Raw genomic sequence first — 23100 nt, forward strand, 5'->3', positions numbered from 1 at the left:
TCCTGCTTCATTGTTACCAAAATAACTTAAACTATTTATAATCAATTTTTAGTACCTCATCTTAAAAAATCTACAAGTTCTGGGGTACCTGTGTGGTTCTGTCAATTAAGCATCTCACTTCAGCTCAGGTCATCATCTGGCCTTTTGTGAGTTCAAGCCCCACATCTGGCTTGCTGCTGTCAGTGCAGACCCCACTTCAGATCTCCCCCCGCCCCCACCACCACCACCACTCTCCTGCTCCTGTGCACCAGCTCTCATTTACAAAATAAACATTTAAAAAAAAATTTTTTTTTAAGTAAAAAATCTACATGTTCTAACCTTTGGGTACTTTAACATATTTTAATTTTTGACTTTTAACAGGGATCATATAGAGGGAGTAAAAAGTCAATAAAAATTAGATCATTTCAGAATATGTAATACTAGTTCATTCCCCCAGTTTACTTGGGAAGGAGTTATTTTAAATCCAGAAGAATTTACCTGCTCTTCTAGAAAACTTGGGGGACTACATTAAAAGACTATAGTACTCTAACAATTCACAAATCATCAGTACTACACTTTTACCTATTTGCTTCAGGCCCTTTCTCTAGGCATTTATTACAAAACTGGCATTTTTTTTTTTAATGTTTGTTTAATTTTGAGAGAGAGAGAGAGAGAGAGAGAGAAACCGAACTCAAGTGGGGAAGGGGCAGACAGAGAGGAAGACAGAGTCTGAAGCAGGCTCCAGGCTCTGAGCTGTCAGGACAAAGCCCAACAAGGGACTTAAACTCATGAACCGCAACATCGTGACCTGAGCTGAAGTTGGACCCTTAACCGACTGAGCCACCCAGGGGCCCCTAGCGTTCTTGATTTTTATATCCAAACTATCCTCCAAACCACCTGTGCTCCAATAAGTTGATAGCATTCACTTTACCACATTTTTACAAATGTATCACCTTTTATCATCCTTCACTATTTTGTAAGTGAAAATGCTATTTTAGGAGAAGATATTTGCAAACAACATATCAAATAAAGGATTTTAGCATCCAAAATCTATAAAGAACTTATCAGACTCAACACCCAGAAAATAAATAACCCAGTGAAGAAATGGGCAAAAGACATGAATAGACACTTCTCCAAAGAAGACTTCCAGAAGGCCAACTAACACATGAAAAGATTCTCAACATCACTCATCATCAGGGAAATACAAATCAAAACCAGAGTGAGATACCACCTCACACCTGTCAGAATGGCTAACATTAACAACTCAGGCAACAACAGATGTTGGCAAGGATGCAGAGAAAAAGTATCTATTCTGCCCTGCTGATGGTAATGCAAACTGGTGCAGCCACTCTGAAAGACAGTATGGAGGTTCCTCAGATAATTACAAATAGAACTACCCTACGGCCCAGCAATTGCACTACTCGGTATTTATCCAAGGGATACAGATATGCTGTTTTGAAGGGGCACATGCACCCCGATGTTTATAGCAGCACTATCAACAATAGCCAAAGTATGGAAAGAGCCCAAATGTCCATCGATGGATGAATGGATAAAGAAGATGTGGTATATATATACAATGGAGTATTACTCGGCAATCAAAAATAATGAGATCTTGCCATTTACAACTATGTGGATGGAACTAAGAGGGTATTATGCTAAGTGAAATTAGTCAGAGAAAGACAAATATCATAGGACTTTAAGAGACAAAACAGATGAACATAAGGGAAGCAAAAATAATATAAAAACAGGGAGGGGGACAAAACGTAAGAGACTCTTATTTATGGAGACCAAACAGGTTGCTGGAGGGGTTGTGTGAGGGGGGGGGGTGGGCTAAATGGGTAAGGGGCATTAAGGAATCTACTCCTGAAATCATTGTTGCACTATATGCTAACTAACTTGGATGTAAATTTAGAAAAAGAAATTAATTAAAATATGAAAAAAAAAGGGCTGTTTTACTTTTCTTTTTGATCATGGATGTGGTTTATATATCTCTTCTGAATTTGATATTCATGTTCCATTTGTTTTGTGGGGGGCTATTGTTAATTGATTTGTAAGGTATCTTTACATAGTAAGAATAATACTTTGTTGGGGTGCTTCGGTAGCTCAGTTGGTTAAGTGTCTGTCTGACTTCAATTCAGGTGATGATCTGCCTGTTCAGGTGTTCAAGCCCCACATCAGGCTCTTAGCCCCACATAGGCTCTTAGCTATCAGGCTCTTAGCTCTTAGTCTGCTTCGGATCCTCTGCTTCCCTCTCTGTGCGTCCCCCCTCTTAAAAATAAATAAACATTACAGGAGTCTGGGTGGCTCAATCGGTTGGGTGTCTGACTTCAGTTAAGGTCACGATCTCGCAGTTGGTGAGTTCAAGCCCTGCATCAGGCTCTGTGCTGACAGTTCAGAGCCTGGAGCCTGCTTCAGATTCTGTGTCTGCCTCCCTCCCACTGTGCACTCTCTCTGTCTCTCTTCCTCTCTCTCTCTCTCTCAAAAATAAATAAACATTAAGGAAAAATATTTAAATAAATAAATATTTTTTTAAAAACAATAATACGATCACCTGGGTGGCTTAGTCAGTTAGGCGTCCAACTTCGGCTCAGGTCATGATCTCACAGTTCGTGAGTTCAGAACCCTTTGTCGGGCTCTGTGCTGACAGCTCAGAGCCTGGTGCCTGCTTCAGATTCTGTGTCTTTCTCTACCCCTCCCTCGCTTGTGCTCTGTCTCTCTCTCTCTCTCTCAAAAATAAATAAACATTAAAAAAAATTTTTTTAAGAATAATCATATTTGTTGCAAAAAGAATTTTATAGATATTCTTTTGGTTAATTAAATAATTAACTATTTTTCACCCCTTCCATCGTCTTCAAACATGAAACACCTCCCATGTTTATTTACAGATGATTCTTATGTGACTTAATGCTTCCATTCATAAGTCATTAGCTTGAATTGCTTTAGTCCCTAATAAAATGCTGACCCTAATTAATATCCCCTTGTGCTGGTTGAAGGAAGAATATTTCACATGTTCTCACCTGCTATCCTTTGGCAAGGAGAAGCAGAATACACACATACGTTATATAGAAACCACTACAGTTTTATTCAAGTGAAATAATTCCTTTGACCAGGCTTAGTTTTCCTCTCCTCCACTTCTTCCATCCTATCAGTTGTTAGGGGTATCTGTTCCGTTATAACTTCTCAGCTGGGTTGCAATAATTAAGGACTTGGGGGGGGGGGGGCAGCTACTTGTGTAATGGAGAGAAGGTGCTTAACTAGCATTTAGCAGACAATGGCTAGATTAGCATTCTTCAGAAGAATGTCCCTTAATGTCAGTAGCATCCCCATTTCAGAAAAAATATCTAGTGTATCTCAACTACCTGCTCTGGTTATAGGATAAAGATTTTAGGAAACTTCCTTTAGTTTTACAATGTTAGGTGTGATAATGGTTATTTTGTTTTTCGGTTTGTTTGGGTGTTTTGGGTTTGTTTTTTGGGCTTTTTTTTTTTTTTTTTCCATATCCATCTCTCCTTTCTCATTCATTTTAGATTTTTACCTTGTAGGTAACAAACTTAGGCTCATAGAATTTGAAAGGTCAAGTGACTTTGGGAAGGTCTACTATCTAGGCAAGAGCACTTCTGAATTCTGAGTCAAATGAGAATCTGAACTTGGTTTCAAAGACCATAAAGAAAATAATAGAAAATTTTAATCAGAGCACTTTCAGTGTTCAGTGGAGACTTATAAGTGACTTGTAAAGGTCAATATGCATTTGTCTCTTTTCTCCCTTCTTTAAAAAGAGCACTGGTGTAAGGTCTATGGTATAAAACTTTTTGAAAATGCATCCAGTACAGCAGATTCCTTAGGTCTTCTTACTACCAAAAAGATGTGTGATGAAAAGCTTCACATTCCTGATTAAGGTTTCCTTAAAATGGAATAGTTAATGTTATCTTTTCTATGAGGGTATTGTGAATTCTCCCTTTGTTGATACTGGATTCATTTTTCTGTCTCTGCAATTCTATATACAGGGAACAGTTACTCTTCAATAAAAATTTTTCTTAAAAGTTCTAGCTTTCACATCACAAAAGGCAAAGGAAGAATTGAAAATAAACAATTTCAGCCCTAGCCTCACTATTCTGGTTTACAGAATGGCTTGGAACTAGTTATATTGGAAAATATGCAGAGTAAAACTTTCATGCATTATGATGGTAATGGTCCTATTTTCCCTTATCTTTTGTTAGATTTCATAGATAATCACTTTTCCAGTTACCATCTGAAATGTTTATATTGTTTGTATGAAAAACAAGGGAAGATGATAGCCAATCTGAGTGATTTTATGAATTTCTGTACAGTTGCCTCTAGGTATCTTAAGGCAAAATGGTAGCTCCTTCTACCAAACTCTTAATTTTATTCATTGTTTTGTTTGTAAAGTATTAAAGTTAAGGGTTTTAAAGTCATGCACCCTGAAATCGTGACCCTATGTTCTTCTTTTTTGAAGTTTGTTTAGATGAGAGTACTTTTTAAGATGTCACTTTTCTCAAATAGTAAATCTGTAAGAGTGGTGTCTCCAAACTGCCTCAGTTTCTTTTCTCCGGTCCAGCATATTCATAGCATTATCTCCTAAAATGTAGATTGTCGACACCAACGCGTTTACCTTGGTTTAAATTGCCATTGTGTTCTAATGTTCATCCATATATTTATTCTATAGATAAGATCAACTTGTGGGTATAAGCTCCCTACCTAATATTATTTATTAAATAAATTGAATTCAGTAAAACTTGAATCTTAGAGCAGAGAACTGATCTTACATGATTGTGTATTGACTCTATCTATACACTTTATTGGCTCTTTCCAGGAGACCCCTGTGCTTACCAGAATAGAAAAACAGAAGCGCAAAGAGGAGGAGGAAGAACGTCAGATTCTCCTAGCAGTGCAGAAGAAGGAGCAGGAGCAGATGTTAAAGGAAGAGAGGAAACGAGAGTTGGAGGAAAAGGTTAAGGCAGTGGAAGGTACGTAGGTTCTGCACAGTACATGGGGTATGGGAATAACCCTCCTCTGGCAATTTCTATTAAATATCTTGTTAACTGTGCTGTGTCTTGAATCCAGTCTTCTTACATTTGCTTTCCTTCTACAGCACTTGTATTTGTCATTCTTGGTTTTCCTTTCAGTCTCGTGCTCCTTCCTCTCATCTATATACATTCCTCATAGAAAACAATACTAAAGTATTGATGACAAGTTTCACAGAAATAACTAAACACAATTGAAATGTGCTAAAGAAAAGTCTTACAGATTTTTTTTCATGTATGGCACTATACAAATTTAGAATATTACCATTAATTTTATTAGGACAGAATAGTTTTCTCAGACTTACGTCCAGGTGTTCGTCTGGTGTAATGAGATTTTTCTTTCATTTGCAGTTAATACGAAGGATAATGACTGTCCCTAGATGTGTCAGATAGCAGTTGTATTTATAAGCTGATCATGTGGTAACAGATCATTTGGCTTAGCTGAATATAGATCAGTATTTCTTTTCTTTTAAGTAAATGTATTGAATATTTTAAATTTTTTAATAAAAAAATTTTAATAAAAATTTAATGGCCTGTATTTTCCTCTTTAATGCAGTGTTTCATTGCAAAATTTAAATAAATTTTGGGTGTGAAATTTAGTGGATTCTGGCCTTATTAAGTGCTTTTCTTCCTCCCATTAAGAGGAAGTGGTGCCTTCTGTTTCTTGATAGGTTAACCCCATTCCAACTTTGATCATTTCTTCATTATAAAACCCTTAGGGCATTTAATCTACAAATTTAGCCTGTGTCACAGTATGTAGTATGTCCTACTTGTAAAATGTTTCATAGGTTTTATTTCCAGTGCTAGATTTAAATTCCTTGAGACAGCAACTATGGCTTTTATTCCTTTATATTTTTTAAGGGGATTCTGTAATTTTCACTGGGACTCTTAACTGGCTACACTACTGTCATTTGACTTTTATACAAACAGGCTTAAAATTTATTTTTATGGCTTAGTGCCTATACCTGTATGATTAATAATGCCTATGTTATAGATTGTTCTTTAAATCAACAAATATATTTAGATCACCCATTCTATGCCAGGTGTTGTTCTTGGAATATAGATATTAAACAGAATTAATTAATCCTTTCATGGAGTTTCCATTTCAGTGGTGGGAAGAAATAATAAATATTGTAGAATCATCAATAGTAGTGAAGAAGAAAAAGAAGAAAACAGGTTTAGAGATAAAGAGTGACATGATGCAGGTGGCATTTAAATAAGATTGTCAAGAAAGCCCTCTGTGGACATCTATGTGGATCGGTCAATTAAGTGCCCTACTCTTGGTTTCAACTCAGGTCATGATCTTAGGATCAAGCCCTGTATCAGGCTCTGCACTGACAGTGCCAAGTCTGTATGGGATTCATTCTCTCTCTCTCCCTCTCTCTCTCTCTCTCTCTCTCCCTCTCTCTCTCCCTCTCTCTCTCCCTCTCTCTCTCCCTCTCTCCCTCTCTCCCTCTCTCTCTCTCTCCCTCTCCCTCTCCCTCTCCCTCTCCCTCTCCCTCTCTCTCTCTCCCCCCCACCTCCTCTTACTCCCTCCCTCTCTCCTCCCACTGCCTCCCTCCCTCTCTCCCTCCCTCTGCTTGCACACGTGCTCTCTCTCTCTCTCTCTCCCCCTCTCTCCCCCTCTCTCCCCCTCTCTCCCTCTCTCTCCCTCTCTCTCCCTCTCTCCCCCTCTCTCCCTGCACCTCCTCTCCCTCCCTCCCTCTCTCCTCGCACTGCCTCCCTCCCTCTCTTCCTCCCTCTGCTTGCACACGTGCTCGCTCTCTCTCTCTCTCTCTCTCTCAAAATAAATGAATAAACTTAAAGCCCTTCCTGAATATGTGACATACAGTAATGAGGTGAATGAAGGTCCCATATGAACATCTGATGGGAGAAGAGCATAGCAAGCAGAGGAAATAGCAAGTGCAAAAGCACTGTGGAGGGAATATACAGGGAAGAAGGTGATTGTGGCTAGATCAAAGTGAACAAAGCAGGGGGAAGATTGGCAGGAAATGAGTTCACAGAGGTAACCAGGGGTCAGACCATGGCTTTGTAGACCTTGTTAGAAGGATTAAATTAAAAAATGGTTAGTCCCCAGCACACAACAAGCTCACAAGTAATAGTTATCATGGGGGAACTGTAGAGAGAGTTTTTACAGGCTGTAAAATAGCAACAAACTTTTCCTGAATTCTTAGAAGCTAAGTGAAAAGAGCAGGGAGAATAATGGGTTTTTTTATTGAGAATTTATTCACTGATAACTTTAAAGTTTAAAATAGTTAATTCAGAGAAACAAGCTTTTTGTGACAGTAAATTCAAAGAGGACTTCATTATGTAGGTCCTTTTACCATAACGAATAGTATTTATCTGTGGTGATGGTAAAACAAAAATTTTTACACTGTTTAAGATCAGTCTGTAAAGGGAGCACAGAACCTATCAGTTAGTTTTAGTCTATTATATGTTTCTCTTTCTACCCTGTCATCCCAGCAGTGTTTACAGGCAGTCACTAGAATAGGGATCCCCTGAAATTGTTGGCAAAATTAATGTGATAGGACATGAACACATATTTCCAAGGAAAGGGCTCATAGCTTTCATTTGTTTCAAGAAATTTGAAAAGTGAGAAGTGGATTAAGAAAAAGTAGAAGCCAAAAGATGGAAAGAACCGAAATGTTCAGAAATGCATGAATGGATAAACAAAGTAAGGTTTATACCGATGATGGTTTATTATTCATCCTTAAAAAGGAATGAAATTCTGACACAGTCTACGACATGGATGAACCTTGAAGATATTATAATAAATAAAGTAAGCCAAGAGGAAGGAAATGGGGAGTTCTTACTAAAGGTACAGAGTTTCTGTTTAGGATGATGTAAAAGTTCTGGAAATGGTAACAGTTGCACAATACTGTGAGTGTACTTAATATTACTGAATTGTACACTTAAAATGATTTAAAAGGTAAATTTTACTCTTTTTTAAAAGTTTTTTAAGCCAGGTCACCTGGGTGGCTCAGTCACTTAAGCATCTGACTTCGGCTCTGGTCACAATCTCCGGTTCGTGGGTTCAAACCCCACATTGGGCCTGCGCTGACAGCTCAGAGCCTGGAGCCTGCCTCAGATTCTGTGTCTCCCTCTCTCTCTGCCCCACCCTCGCTTGCACTGTGTCTCTGTCAAAAATGAATAAATGTTAAAAAAAGGGTTTTTTTTAAACCAAAAGAAAGAAAAGCCCAAATAAATGCACTGCTTTTTATTAGTATGATACTTGTATAGGAAGTAAAACTGGATTGTGACATAAATTTCATACCAAGTTGAACAAAACAGTATGGAAATGGACATCATTGAGACTTTCTCATCTCAGTATGGTTGATATGTAACGTAAAAATTCTTGCCTCAAATACATAGAAATTCTTTATTTTCCTTAATGTTTATTTATTTTTGAAAGAGAAAGCATGAGCAGGGGAGGGACAGAAAGGGGGACAGAGGATCTGAAGCAGGCTCTACATTGACAGCAGCAATCTCAATGTGGAGTTTGGACTCACAAACCATGAGATCATGACCTGAGCTGAAGTCACACACTCAATCTACTGAGCCATCCAGGCGCCCCTCAAATACATATAAATTCTATTTTTAATATATATGTTATAATATTTTGTCTAACATTGTATAAACACCCTTTTAAAGAACATATCTGAGGGTGCTTGGGTGGCTCACTTGTTTAAGTGTCCAACTCTTGGTTTCAGCTCAGGTCATGATCTCATGGTTTCATGCGTTCAAGTCCCATGTCAGGCTCTGCACTGCCAACACAGAGCCTGCTTGGGATTCTCTCTGTCTTCCTCTCTCTCTGTCTCCCACCCCTCCAACAGGCTATCTCTGTCTCTCTCAAAATAAATAAATAAGCTTAAAAAAAAAAAGCATATCTGATATCTTAGCCAAGTAAAGGAAGTTATCAGGCACTGTTTTTATGGTAACTAAAAACAGGATAAGTTGTGGGTATGGAGTGGTCTGTCTAGGGAAGCTCTACCCCTACCCCAGAAATGACAACCATCAGTAAATTCCTGACAAAGATGAAGAGGTGATAAGAATTTCAAAGCAAATAAGGAAGCACCACTGTGAGCAGTAGTTGTTGGTAGTTACAGCAGACAAAAAAGAAATAGACTCAGTACTATCAGATATTTAAAAAAGAAGATATTGGAAACATAAGGAAAAAGTAACCTTGTTGAAAATAACAGGTAGATTCAAGGAAACAAATAGAACTCCTAGAAATGTAAGGTATAGGTTATTGGAATATTAAACAGCTTTGGGTATGTGTGAAAAGAGAATCAGTCAACTAGAAGGTATGTCTGGGATATTACATGGAATGCAGCACTAAGATAAAGAAGTTACTTGTTAATCTTTCAGTATCCAGTCATGAAAACAAAACCTATGCTAGATATTTCAACACAAAGAATTTTACTTTTTTTAATGTAAAAGAGAGAGAGCTCGTGCACACATATGGGAGGGGCAGAGAGAGAGAGAGAGAGAGAGAGAGAGAATCCTAAGCAGGCTCTGGGCTGTAAGCATAGAGCCCAGCATGGGGCTCAGACTCACAAACCACGAGATCATGACCTGAGCCAAAATCAAGAGTCAGATGCTAATTGACTGAACCACCTCAACATAAAGAATTTCAAATGGGTCTTTGGTTAAATGGAAGTTAGAAAAATAAAAAAGTTAAAAGAGACTTGTGAGATAGCACAAAGAAGAGCAAAGAGAAGTTAGGTTATCAGAACCTAGAAGTTGAGGGGCTCTGCCCATTTGGAACAGGCAAGCAGCAAGCCTGGTTCTGGGACTACCAAAAAGAACCTGCTTATCAAAACCAACTGGATTGGTTCATCTGGTCCCAGATGAAGGACCATTCCTAGCATGGTGTTGAACAGCGATAACAAACAGGAAGAAAGAAAACCCTTCCCCTCATCCTATCATTCTTCCTCTGGTACTCCCTTTTGGCAAAATATAAAACTAGCAAAGAATGGAAAAATAATGGATTTAGAGCTTACAAGCTTGATATTGATAGCTTAATAACTTAGGTGTTATCTAACATGAAAAATCCAGTGTGTGCCTACTGTAAGTTCTAAAATGAAAGAATCAAGAGAATGGGGCAGAGAAAATATTTAGAATGGTTGAGAATTTTCTTGATTTGATGAAGAACACAAATCCTCAAAGTTAGAAGAAGAAATGTAAATTGGATATAAATTACATGTAGACCCATGGTAATGAATTATAGAACCTATGACCCACAGATATTTGAAGTAATCAGTTTGGAGGGGCACCTGGGTGGCTCAGCCAGTTGAGCATCCAACTTCGGCTCAGGTCATGATCTCGTGGTTTTGAGTTTGAGCCCCATGTCAGGCTCTGTGCTGACTGCTCAGAGCCTGGAGCCTGCTTCAGAATCTGTGACTCCCTCTTTCTCTGCCCCTCTTCCACTCATGCTCAGTCTCTCAAAAAATAAAGGTTAAGAAAATGTTTTTATAGTAATCAGTTTGGAAAAGATAAATTACCTTAAAGGATGTTCTGTAACAGTGATAGACTTCTCAAGAGTAATAATAGGATTCAGGAGAAAATGGATTGAATTTTATATTAATTTTCCAAGCCTCCATAACTAGATAGTTTAAAACAGAAATTGAATTTTCCCATAGTTCTGGAAGCTAGAAATCTGAATTCTAGATTATGGCAATCTCCATAGACTTAGAATAGAAGGGAACTTCCTTAACCAATATCCACTTTAATGGGAAACGTTAGAGGTATTCCTTCTTAAAGTCAAGAAGAAAATATTTTTTTCTATCATTGCTTTTATTCTGTATTGTATTGTTTCACAGGGTGTTCTCTACAAAGGAAGAATATTTGTGTATTTATATTATAGAACTATATACATATTAAATGTATAGTTTAAGGAATGTATGATTTGAAACTCCAATAAAATGTCAAGAAACTATCATAACTAATAAGAATAAAGCCAAGTAGTTGGATTCATTTTAAGTGTTAATATGAATAATTTGTAAACATGACTTAATAACAATGGGAATTTTTACTACACAGATAGTGACCTCTAAATATCATTTCCTTCCAGAAGGAACCAAGATTCTTTGGAGAAATGACTGATTTCAGTACTAGGGCAAAAAAAAAATATAAGGTGTGAGCCTAGATTATTTTATAAGAGAAAACAAGGAAGCATCAAAGACTCCTGAAAGTTCTATCAAAAGATATATTCTCACTGGCCAACATTGGATTTTTGTTTGTTTGTTTTATTTATTTTTGAGAGCAAGAGAGACAGAGTGCGAGTGGGAGAGGGGCAGAGAAAAGGGGGAGACACAGAATCCAAAGCAGGCTCCAGGCTCTGAGCTGTCAGCACAGAGCCCGATGTGGGGCTCGAACTCATGAACCATGAGACCATGACCTGAGCTGAAGTCAGACCTGAACTGACTGAGCCACCCAGGCACCCGATCATTGGATATTTTTGAGCACTAAAAAAAGAAAATGAACAAAAAACATGAAATAAGTTTAAAATCTAGTTTATTTTTGAGAGAGTATGCACCCATGGAGTGGGCAAGGGCAAGATAGAGAGGGAAAGAGAGAATCCCAAGCAACCTTCATGCTGTCAGCTTGGAGCCAGATGCATAGGGGATCTGGAGGGCTCAGTCGGTTAAGCATCCAACTTTGGCTCAGGTCATGATCTCCCAGTTTGTAGGTTTGAGCCCCATATCAGGCTCTGTGCTGACAGCTCAGAGCCTAGAGTCTGCTTCAGATTCTGTGTCTCCCTCTCCCTGCCCCTCCCCAGCTCATTCTCTGTCTCTCTCTCTCAAAATAAATAAACATTAAAAAAAAAAAAAAAAGAAAAAGAATGATAACACTGGTGGCAAGAACTTAAAAAGAAAGAAAGAAAACAACTGTGAGATCATTGACCTGAGCTGATATCAGGGGTCGGACGCTTAACCAACTGACTTACCTAGGTGCCCCCATAATGATATTTTATAAAAATCAGTGATTACCTTAGGAGTTTAATGGGACAACTTGTTATTTTCAGACCTAGTAAAATAGAAAGTCTGACAGACTGTATTTGAGAATATGCAAATAATTGATGAGGAAAATAATTTGGTCAATAAATAACAGCAATTATAATAGAAAAACAAGTAATAAAAAAATGGACCTGGGCGGAGCTTTTCTCAACCGAGGCTTCCAAGAGACTATTAAACCCTAAAGTAGAGATCAGCTAACTTTTTTTAAAGTTTTAAAATATAAAGCTTTTTATTTTTATTTATTTATTATTTTAAGTAGGCTCCATGCCCAGTGTGGAACTTGAACTCACAACCCAGAGATCCAGAGTCATATGCTCCACTGACTGAGCCATCCAGGCACCCCTGAAATCAGCTAACTTTCTATAAACGGTCAGATAGTAAATATTTTAAGCTTAGAGATAATACAGGGCTGTGTTCACATTAATCTTTCATTCTTTCCCTCTTTTCCTTTCTTTTTCTTTTTTCTTTCTTTCTCTTTCTTTCTTTCTTTCTTTCTTTCTTTCTTTCTTTCTTTCTTTCTTTCTTTCCTTCCTTCCTTCCTTCCTTCCTTCCTTCCTTCCTTCCTTCCTTCCTTCCTTCCTTCCTTCCTTCCTTCATTATAAAAACAATCAGCTAACCATCCTACATTCTGTAGTTTGCCATTTGCAAACCCCTGCCCTAATACATCCATCGTATTTAATGAACTGACTTCTCCTATGCATCTTTACTAGGTATATACCTTGAAATTACTGAGAAAATGATCATACAAATAATTTTGTCTGCAGCTTAATTCTATCTTGGAACTCTAGTTAATCATCAATTGAAAGACTGATGAGGAACTTAGTAATGGAAAGATGAAGTTAACGCTGATATAATACAAAATCACAGAAGACAGATAAGTAGATATTATATCTGCTGATGTAATGAAAAAAGATATATACAACACCATCTATGAAATAATATTGCCCAAAAAATCAAACATGTTTGTCTGATCAAAGTCTCTAGATATAATTCAGTTTACAGAAATCCAAGAGGTATGGGAACACATTAACACCACAGTGAGGATGCCATCAGCTAGATCCAGAATGCAGGAAATTACACAAAGACAAAATGACCCAATTTTTCCAACAAATTGGAGGGAACACTATTACAAATTCAGCTAAATTTAGACACAGACAAATGCAGTATATAGACCTTTTTAGTTTTGATTTGAACAAACCAACTTAAAAAAATTATTGCACTAGAGAGAAAGTTTGACCTTGACTCAATATTTGATATTAAATAAATCCTTTTACATTCCTAAAGTTCATACAGAAGAGCAAAGGGCTAAGAATAGCCAAGATAATTTCCAAAAACAGTATGGTGGGGACACTTATTTTACAGATAACAAAATAAAAATAACAGTGAATAAAAGAATGGCATTGGGGTGCCTGGGTGGCTCAGTCAGTTAAGCTACAGGTCAAGATCTCACAGTTTTGTGAGTTCTAACCCTGCACTGGGCTCGCTGCTGTCAGCGCAGAGCCTGCTTTGGATCCTCTGTCCCCCATTCTCTCTGCCCCTCCCCTGCTGTGTCTCTCTCTCTCAAAAATAAATAAAAACATAAAAAAAGAGAATGATATTGGCATAGAGATAGAGATGAACCCAGTAAACTACATAGAAACAGGCCTTGGGAAGGAATGTGGGTTCTCCAGTACCATATAACCAGTACAATTACTTACTAATCAGAGGAAGGAAATTATATGTCTGCTTCCCATTTATGTTCCAGATGAACTAAAGGCCCAAACCAAATTGAAGACAGTATAGATGAATGTCTTCAAGATGTCAGAATAAAAAAGAATGTTATAAGTACAAAAAACACAATCTATAAAGGGAGCGAGATTGAGTTTTGGCTACACAAATTGTTCAAAACTTACATATGACACAAACATAAACAAAGTGAAAAGATGAGTCAAAGTGGAAGGTTTTTTTTTTGTTTTTTTTTGTTTTGTTTTTTTTTTGGGAGAGAGAGAGAGAGGGGAAGAGAGAAGCCGGGCTCACCTGATGTGGGTCTGGGACTCCTGAATCATGTCCTAAGCCGATGTCAGATGTCTAACTGACTAAGCCACCCAGGCACTCTGGAAGAAGATAATTTTAACACATAATCAACAACAAAGTCTTATTATCCAGATTATTAAAATCATTTCTCTAAATCAGAAATGTAGCAACCCAAAGAAAATAGGGCAAAGTAATCACTCCAGTCAGGAAAATGCAGATGAAAAAATCAAAATTCCTTATCAATACTCAGTAGTTTGGCAAAAATGCGCCTTTTATCCTACCAAGTGAGTGTGAGTTCACTCAAATTGCTGTTGAGAGAATAGCTATACCCTTTTGGGAATCACCTTGACCAGTCCTGATGAAGTTCACTATCTGGCCGTTCCGCTGCTAGTTGTGGACCCTAAAAATCTCGCATGCGTGAGAAGATATGTCAAAAGAATTGTCATTATAATACCATTTACAAGATGCAGACATATTGCAACCAACTGGAAAGTGGATTATTAAGCTGTGGAGTACTGTATTAAAGTTAATAAAGCAAAAATCTTAAAATCTGCCAGTTTGTTAGGTTCATGGATATTCATTAACTTGGTTACATTGTTCTTTAATCTTGAAATCGTTTTTTAAAAAGTAACATTACAAGTCATTGATAGCCAAGTGCCTTTCACTAATTAAAGCAGATAAAGATTTAAGTTTATAAGGGAATAATGTAAGAACAAAAACAAAATTAGCAGGGTCATGTCATACTCATAGCAGTGGGCAGATGTGGAGTCTGTCTCTCGGGTAAGAAAATAGAAGGTCTGTCCTGGCTTCTCCCTTCCATTTTTGTGTCTTTCTGTCTGACAGTGTTCTTTATCTTCCTGGCTCTTTTCTTTACTCCTGACCTTCCGGTTCCCTGCTGGCAGTGAGTGTCCCATCAGACTAATAGTGGAATGCCAAGTGTGTTTCTCATGGCTGTGGCTGTGAGCCAGAAAAAAAATCATCCATGCCTTCCAGATCTTTGCCCATTCCAGCTGGCATCATTCTCTTTTTCCCAGCCAAATTTATTACTACCCTGGCTTGGTAGGGTCCAGCTGCCAGTGGTGGGGGTGGATTGAAGAGCAAAGACAATTGGGGTGCAAGGATATTTTTGCAAATGCAAAACCTTGAGTGCTTACATGTGCATATAAAATCTTGTATATGTTTTGGATTGAGAATCTGGTCCTTAAAAGGGGATGTTGCTTTTCTGAGACAACTAGGAAAGTCCTCAGGTATTGAAAGAAGGATAATCTTCATTCAGTCTGTTTTTTTTTTCTTCTAATTCTGTTTTTCTTCAGCCTTGCTCTTTCCTCCCTCTCCATCCCAGTGCCTGCCATACCATTGATTTCAGTATGCATAAAGGAAATGAGTTCCACAAGATTATATTTTTCATAAAGCATTCCTTCTATAGAATCATCCTAATTATCAAAAGAGGATGGCAGAAGAAGCAAAAATAATTTTATGATACTGTTTTGGTGATCTTTGTTTCTTCTCAAAATGCTTAACATATAATCTAATCCTCTAAAAAGCACTTACCTCACTTGTACCTTAATGCACTGTGTTCATTGTAGATCGAGCAAAGAGGAGAAAGCTCAGGGAAGAAAGGGCATGGCTGCTGGCCCAAGGGAAGGAGCTCCCCCCAGAACTTTCCCATCTGGACCCTAACTCCCCCATGAGAGAAGAAAAAAAGACTAAAGACCTGTGAGTATTTAATGATACTAACAGTAGCAAACAGTAACATTTAGGAAGCACTCAGGAATTGTGCCAAGCACTTTGCTCATTTAATTCTTAAAACAACCCTGTGTGGTAGATAATATTCAGTGTTCATAAGCTTCTCATTCTTCTGTATGCCTTTCTGTATTACTGTTATTTAGATTACAAAAATATTCATTAAGGGAAAATATAGCCCAAGAAATAATGTGCTATGAAATAACTAACATTATAGAATCGTAAGTTGTGGATCATCTGAGTCAACCCCAGCATTTTATGGATGAGGAAAATGATACTCCCTTTTTTGCTTAGGTTTACTAATCATCATCTTCACAATTCTTTCCTGGAGATTATCAGTGTCATAAACTTACCTTAAAAACAGTTTATTGGGACTCTTCCAAACCTTGGTACAATCAGCTGCCTGTCTTTGATTAAAGTAAGAGAGCTAAGGAGAGAAGGTTGTCAAAGTTACTATTTCTTATTTTGTGATTCACAGCTTTGAGTTGGATGATGATTTCACTGCCATGTATAAAGGTCAGTTCCCATTCTCAACTATTAACTATTTCTGATAGAAATATTCTTGTGTGACTGAGTTAATGCAGCTCTCTTCTTTGGCTTTCAGTTCTCGATGTGGTAAAGGCTCACAAGGATTCTTGGCCCTTTTTAGAACCTGTGGATGAATCGTATGCCCCAAACTATTACCAGATTATTAAGGTAGAGGCTGCCTTTACAGTTATACCTTCTATGGTGTGTGTTTCTTTCTTGATTTTTGTCACTGTTTTTAAGTTCACCTGTTGTTCTTGAGAATCGGAGTTGCTGGATATATGCCATGCTCCTGAGCATCTCATAATAGCGTGATTCCTTTGCCTCACAGGGACTACAAGATGGTTTCTCCAGCATGTTATAATTTAATGTGTCCTATTTTAGGTCCCCATGGATATCTCAAGCATGGAGAAGAAACTGAATGGAGGTTTATACTGTACCAAGGAGGAATTTGTAAATGACATGAAGACTATGTTCAGGAATTGTCGAAAATACAATGGGGAAAGTAGTGGTAAGTGGGGAAGGAGTTTGCTATGGATACACTTATTATACCATTTCAACCAAGAATAAAATGCCTTCTTTTTTAGAAATACACAAAAATAGAAGTGCATCTCTTTCAGAAGTGAATCAGACCTTTCTTTGGTGCTATGAACACAATGCACATTAAAAGCCATAAGATCGGCCATTCTAACCACTTACACAATATGTGCCAGAACCATTCCTATCCTGTGTGACAAGAGAGTATATCTGGTGGCTAACTGGGCTCAGGTTAGTTTTCATTATCTTAAAGACCAGGCTGGGCTTAGTTTGTACTGCACTTCCTTCATTCAGCAAGTTAACCACTGACAAGACTGACCCTAGATTTTTAAGTCATCTTGAGAAGTCCATAGAGTATATCTCCAATAATAAATAATATAAAAGGCTCTAGTAGCTTAAATGCTTTAGTTTAAAAACTAAGCAGCTTCTAACAAAATACAGTCACTGTATTTAATAATTCTGCATTTTAGCCTTTATTTGTACTCATTTAAGGTAATAGTCCTAGAGTCGTATTCCAGCCATACAGCCTAGAGCCTCTTAGGACAAAAACAGTACCTTTTCTTGTGTCCATAGCTGTACAACATAATATGCACTCAAGCCAGATTAAGCTCAAGAGTTTACCCAAATAGCATCTTTTATTGTTTATTGGTAGGAGATTTTTTTTTTATGTCCTGTAAAAGCTGTATCTGGAAGTCAATCCTTGTATCTTCCCACAGAATATACCAAGATGTCTGATAATTTAGAGAGGTGTTTCCATCGGGCAATGATGAAGCATTTTCCTGGGGAAGATGGAGACACAGATGAAGAATTTTGGATCAGAGAGGATGAAAAGCGAGAGAAGAGACGGAGCCGGGCTGGGAGAAGCGGCGGAAGCCACGTTTGGACCCGCTCCAGGGACTCCGAAGGGCCCAGCAAGAAACAGCAACCAGTGGAGAATGGAGGAAAGTCCTTGCCACCTGCTCGCCGAGCTCCCTCCTCTGGAGATAATCCTAGCAGTAGTTCCACACAGCTCCCTCGGGAGGGGAGCACCTCAAATGGCCGAGGCTTTTCTCGTCCCCTACATTATGGGGGGATGCCCAACCAGGCACCCCTTTTAAACCAGATGGTAAGGAATAGCTTAAAATTCTGTTGTGATTGCTCCTAGTTGGTGAATTCAAAGAGAGGTGAAGCCTTTTTAATCGGTTCCTCTTCCAAAATAATTTTTCTGTATGTGGATGATTTCTTCGCCTCTCATCTGTCCATTCTTTCTTCATTTTTCCTCTTATTTTAAATCTCCTTTCTCTTAATCTGACATACTCTCGGTATGGGCCAAAATTGGGATTTTAAAAAAACTCTTTGTGTACGAAGCGCAGAAATACATACAGTACTTAAAATACACAGCATATCTGTAGCATTAAAATTATATGTTGCAGGGCAGTTGGGGGAAAATTGGCTTAAGAGGCTCTTGGGGAAGGAAGCAGTTATGAAAAAAAGATTAAGAAACATCAGTCTGTCCTATAGAGAGAGATTGCTTTCGGCCCAGGAACTAGCCCTGATCTGGGTGAGCCCATGTGCTGACGTTCTTCCCTTTCTTGGCCCTATGCTGAGTTGTTCAAGGTCTTTGTGTTATTTTAGCAGTACATCCATATGCAGGAATGTCCTTGTTTTCTACTTAATGTCTTCTGTGCTTTTTTTTTTTTTTTTTTTTAAACCTCTCCCCCACCTGCCTTTACTCAACACCCTCCAGAGGCCAGCAGTACCAGGAACATTTGGCCCTCTTCGAGGATCAGATTCTGCCAATTTATATGTCTCCTCTAGAGTCCCAGAACCACACCCTGGAGAGCCTGTACAGCAGCATCCGCCTTTTGCCATGCAGGTAAGCAATGTGATACTCAGAATATGCAGATGCACAGGATTTCACAGATAAATTTCAGAAATCTAGTCTCTTCCCAGGTTAAATTTAATTCATTATCTCCTATTCTGTAGGGTCTGTTACTATAGATTAAGCACATTACTTATTCTATGCATCTGTTGAACATTGCTTTCTTCTCTTTTCTTGTTGCCAGCCTCCAGTTGGAATTAACAACCATCGAGGACCCAGGCTAGGCACACCAGAAGAGAAGCAAGTGTGTGGGGGACTGACACACCTTACTAACATGGGATCACATCCTGGATCCTTGCAGCTTAGGCAGATGGGTGGCCCCAGTCAGGATGGAAATATTTATCCCCCAACTCAATTCCAGTCAGGATTTATTCCTCCCAGGCATGGTGGGGCTCCAGCCCGACCCCTAGACTTTCCTGAAAGCTCAGAAATTCCTCCCAGCCACATGTACCGATCATACAAGTACCTGAATCGAGTACACTCTGCTGTCTGGAATGGGAACCATGGTGCTACAAACCCAGGACCCTTGGGCACAGATGAGAAGCCCCCCATGGGGCCAGGACCCTCTCACCAACCTCGCACTCTTGGTCATATGATGGATTCCCGAGTGATGAGACCTCCTCTCCCCCCAAACCAGTGGACTGAACAATCAAGCTTTCTACCTCATGGAGTTGCTTCTTCAGGGTATATGCGACCACCCTGTAAATCTGGTGGACTTCGGTTACAGCCACCTCCAGCCCCAACGCCAAGTTCTTTATTTGGAGCACCCTCCCAGGCTCTGCGGGGGGTGCAAGGAGGGGACTCCATGATGGACAGCCCAGAGATGATTGCCATGCAGCAGCTTTCTTCCCGAGTTTGCCCACCAGGTGTGCCTTACCACCCCCGACAGCCTACACCGCCCCATTTACCTGGCCCTTTTCCACAGGTAGCTCACTCGGCATCAGTAAGTGTGTCAGCCCCCAAGCCTACCTTGGGGAATCCTGGGAGGACACAGGATAACAGTGAAACACAAGAGCCTGAAAATGACCGAGGTAATTTACACCATCACTTTTGTCTGACTTCTGACATTTAAGCTATTAATTCATAAGGAATCTTTTTTATGAAGACTATCAAACTCATTTACAGCCTCTTTTTCTTGAACCACTCACTCAGGATTGGGCCAGAGATCTGAAAGGATTTCTGGTGGTAATGATCATTACACAAATGTAGTCCTTACCATAATATGCAGTCTTTTTGAGACTTGTATGTATAGTAATTCAATTCTCAAAACAAACTTTGAGCTAGCTACTATTTAATGATCCTTGTTTGTACAGGTGGAAAATCTGAGGCACAAAGGTTTAGATTGGTTGCCCTCATCTCACTAAGTGGTGGAGCTGACATTTGAACCCAGACCTACTCAGTCCAGCACCCATGCTTTCAACCATGGCGTCATCAAACTGCCTTTAAAAATGGCTGTCTTGGTGTGCCTGGGTGGCTCAATCTGTTAAGCCTCTGACTCTTGACTTCAGCTCAGTCATGATCTCAAAGGTTTGTGAGGTCGAGCTCCGCACTTCTAACACAGGGCCTGCTTGGGATTCTCTCTCCCTTTCTCTCTCTCTCTCTCTCTCTCTCTCTCTCTCTCTCTCTCTCTCTCTCTCAGAATAATTAAACTTTAAAAAAATATTATTAATGGCTGTCTTAAAATTTATCATTATGAAATAACTTTTTAGTACTTTACTTAAAGCCTAATTATTTCCATCCTTCTATTCCTTGGACACATAGCTATAGCTACTAAGAATGAAAAATGGTGAGACCTAGCAAATCCTGAAGAAATGTCTTAGAAATGTCATTTAAGAGAGTAAACCTGAAAATTGAGAAGAAAAATTAAAAGAGTAATTTGTGTAATTAGTGCTTTTTTCTAGGATAGAGGTCAACCACATATTGTATATAATTTTCTTAATGCATGACTGGAGAATAGACACCTAGACTTTTATCAAATATGAAAATTCCACATAAGATTGATGGTAGGCCTAGAACGCAATTACTTTTTGTTTTAATTAATGTATTTAGTTACTAGGATATCTACTGAAACTTTTTTTTTTTTTAACTTCCACTGTAGTTAACATATAGTGTTATATTAGTTTCAGGTATACAATATAGTGATTCAACAGCTCTATACATTACACAGTGCTCATGATAAGTGTACTCTTTGTCTCCTTTGCCTGTTTCACCTGTCCCCACACTCACCTCCCCTCTGGTAACCATTAGTTTGTTCTCTGTAGTTTTTCAGTTTGTCTCTCTTGTTTTTCAGTTTGTTTCTCTTTTCTTTGTTTTGTTTTTTATATTTCACTTGGCATTAATACCCTGTAGATTCCTTCATGTTATTGCATATGGCAATGTTTTGTTGTTTTTGATGGCTGAGTAATACTCCATTGTACATATGTACCACTTCTTTATCCATTCATCTCTCTTTTTTTTTTTTAATGTTTATTTATTTTTGAAGAGAGACAGAGACAGAATGCGAGGGGGTTAAGGCAGAGAGAGAGGGAAGCACAGAATCCGGGCTCTGAGCCATCAGCACAGAGCCTGACGTGGGGCTCGAACTCACAAGCTGTGAGATCATGACCTGAATCGAAGTCGGTCGCTTAACCAACTGAGCCACCCAGGCACCCCTCTCCATTCATCTCTTGATGGTCACTTGGGTTGCTTCCATATCTTGGCTATTATAAATAATGCTGCAATAAACACAGGTGTGCATACACCTTTTCAAATTAGTGTTTCATATTCTTTGGGTAAATACCCAGTAGTGGAATTAATGGATCATGTGATAATTCTATTTTTAATTTTTTGAGGAACCTCATACTGTTTTCCACAGTGGCTGTACCAGTTTGCTTTCCCACCAACAGTGCAAGAGGGTTCTTTTTTCTCCACATCTTCACCAACATTTGTTGTTTCTTGTTTTTCTTATTTTAGCCATTCTGACAGACATGAGGTGATATCTTATTCTGTTTTGATTTATATTTCCATGGTAATAAGTGATGTTAAGCATCTGTTCATGTGTCTGTTAGTGATCTGAATGTCTTCTTTGGAGAACTGTCTGTTCATTTCATCTGCCCATTTTTTAATCAGATGATTTATTTTTTTGGATGCTAAGTTCTTAATATATTTGGCTACTCACTCTTTATCAGACATGTCATTTGCAAATATCTTCTCCCATTCCATAGATTGTCTTTTAGTTTTATTGACTGTTTCCTTTGCTCTGCAGAAGCTTTTTATTTTGATGTAGTCCCAATACTTAATTTTTGCTTTCATTTCCCTTGCCTCAGGAGACTTATTTTTAAAATGTTGCTATGGCCAATGTCAGAGAAATTACTGTTTGTGCTCTCTTCCAGGGTTTTGATTTTGGTCTCACATTTAGGTCTTTAATCCATTTTGAGTTGGTTTTTGTGTAAGGTGTGAGAAAATTGGTCCACTTTCATCCTTTTGCATGTGGTTGTCCAGTTTTCCCAACACCATTTGTTGACAAGACTTTTTCCCATTGTGTATTCTTGCCTCCTTTGTCAAAGATTAATTGGCCATATAATTGTGGGTTTATTTCTGGGCTCTCTGTTTTGTTCTCGATCTACATGACTTTTTTTGTGCCAGTACCATTCTGTTTTGATTATTACAACTTTGTAGTATAGCTTGATACCTGGGATTGGGACACCTCCAGCTTTGTTTTTCTTTTTCAAGATCGCTTTGGCTATTTGGGTTCTTTTGTGGTTCCATACAAATGTTAGGATTATTTTTTCTAGTTCTGTGAAAAATGCTGTTAGTGTTTTGATAGGGATTGCATTAAATGTGTAGATTGCTTTGGGTGGCATGGACATTTTAACAATATCTGTTCTAATCCATTGGCATGGAATGTCTTTCCATTTTGTGTCATCTTCAGTTTCTTTCATCAGTGTTTTATAGTTTTCAGAGTTTAGGCCTTTCACCTCCTTGGTTAAAGTTTCTTCCTAGGTATTTTATTACTTTTGGTGAAATTGTAAATGGGAGTTTTTTTCTTATTTTCTCTTTCTACTATTAGTGTATAGAAATTGAACAGATTTCTGTATATTAATTTTTATATCTTGTGACTTTATTGAAGTCATTTATGGTTGTAGTAGGTTTTGGTGGAGTCTTTAGTGTTTTCTATATGTAGTATCATGTCATCTAGAAGTAGTAAAAGTTTTCCATTTTTTTTTTTTTAATTTTTTTTTTAACATTTTATTTATTTTTGAGACAGGGAGAGACAGAGCATGAACAGGGGAGGGTCAGAGAGATGGAGACACAGAATCTGAAACAGGCTCCAGGCTCTGAGCTGTCAGCTCAGAGCCCGACGCGGGGCTCAAACTCACAGACCGTGAGGTCATGACCCAAG

At 38.4% G+C, this 23100-nt stretch overlaps 1 protein-coding gene across 4 annotated transcripts in view; it reads left to right on the forward strand.

The window, feature by feature from the left end:
• The window catches only part of LOC131520226 (chromatin remodeling regulator CECR2), a 178735-nt gene that overhangs the window by 137977 nt on the left and 17658 nt on the right, over window positions 1–23100 (forward strand). For 3 of the 4 annotated variants that reach the window (XM_058744240.1, XM_058744239.1, XM_058744241.1), the window contains 8 exons: window positions 4811–4964; window positions 15640–15769; window positions 16275–16312; window positions 16401–16492; window positions 16706–16832; window positions 17575–17963; window positions 18585–18713; window positions 18904–19750. In XM_058744240.1, the coding sequence (XP_058600223.1) occupies window positions 4811–4964; window positions 15640–15769; window positions 16275–16312; window positions 16401–16492; window positions 16706–16832; window positions 17575–17963; window positions 18585–18713; window positions 18904–19750 (1906 nt within the window). The remainder of the gene's footprint in view (window positions 1–4810; window positions 4965–15639; window positions 15770–16274; window positions 16313–16400; window positions 16493–16705; window positions 16833–17574; window positions 17964–18584; window positions 18714–18903; window positions 19751–23100) is intronic. The other variant, XM_058744242.1, reaches the window with a different exon arrangement.

Source organism: Neofelis nebulosa, chromosome 8 (assembly GCF_028018385.1).
Source record: "Neofelis nebulosa isolate mNeoNeb1 chromosome 8, mNeoNeb1.pri, whole genome shotgun sequence".
NCBI lineage: Eukaryota > Metazoa > Chordata > Mammalia > Carnivora > Felidae > Neofelis > Neofelis nebulosa.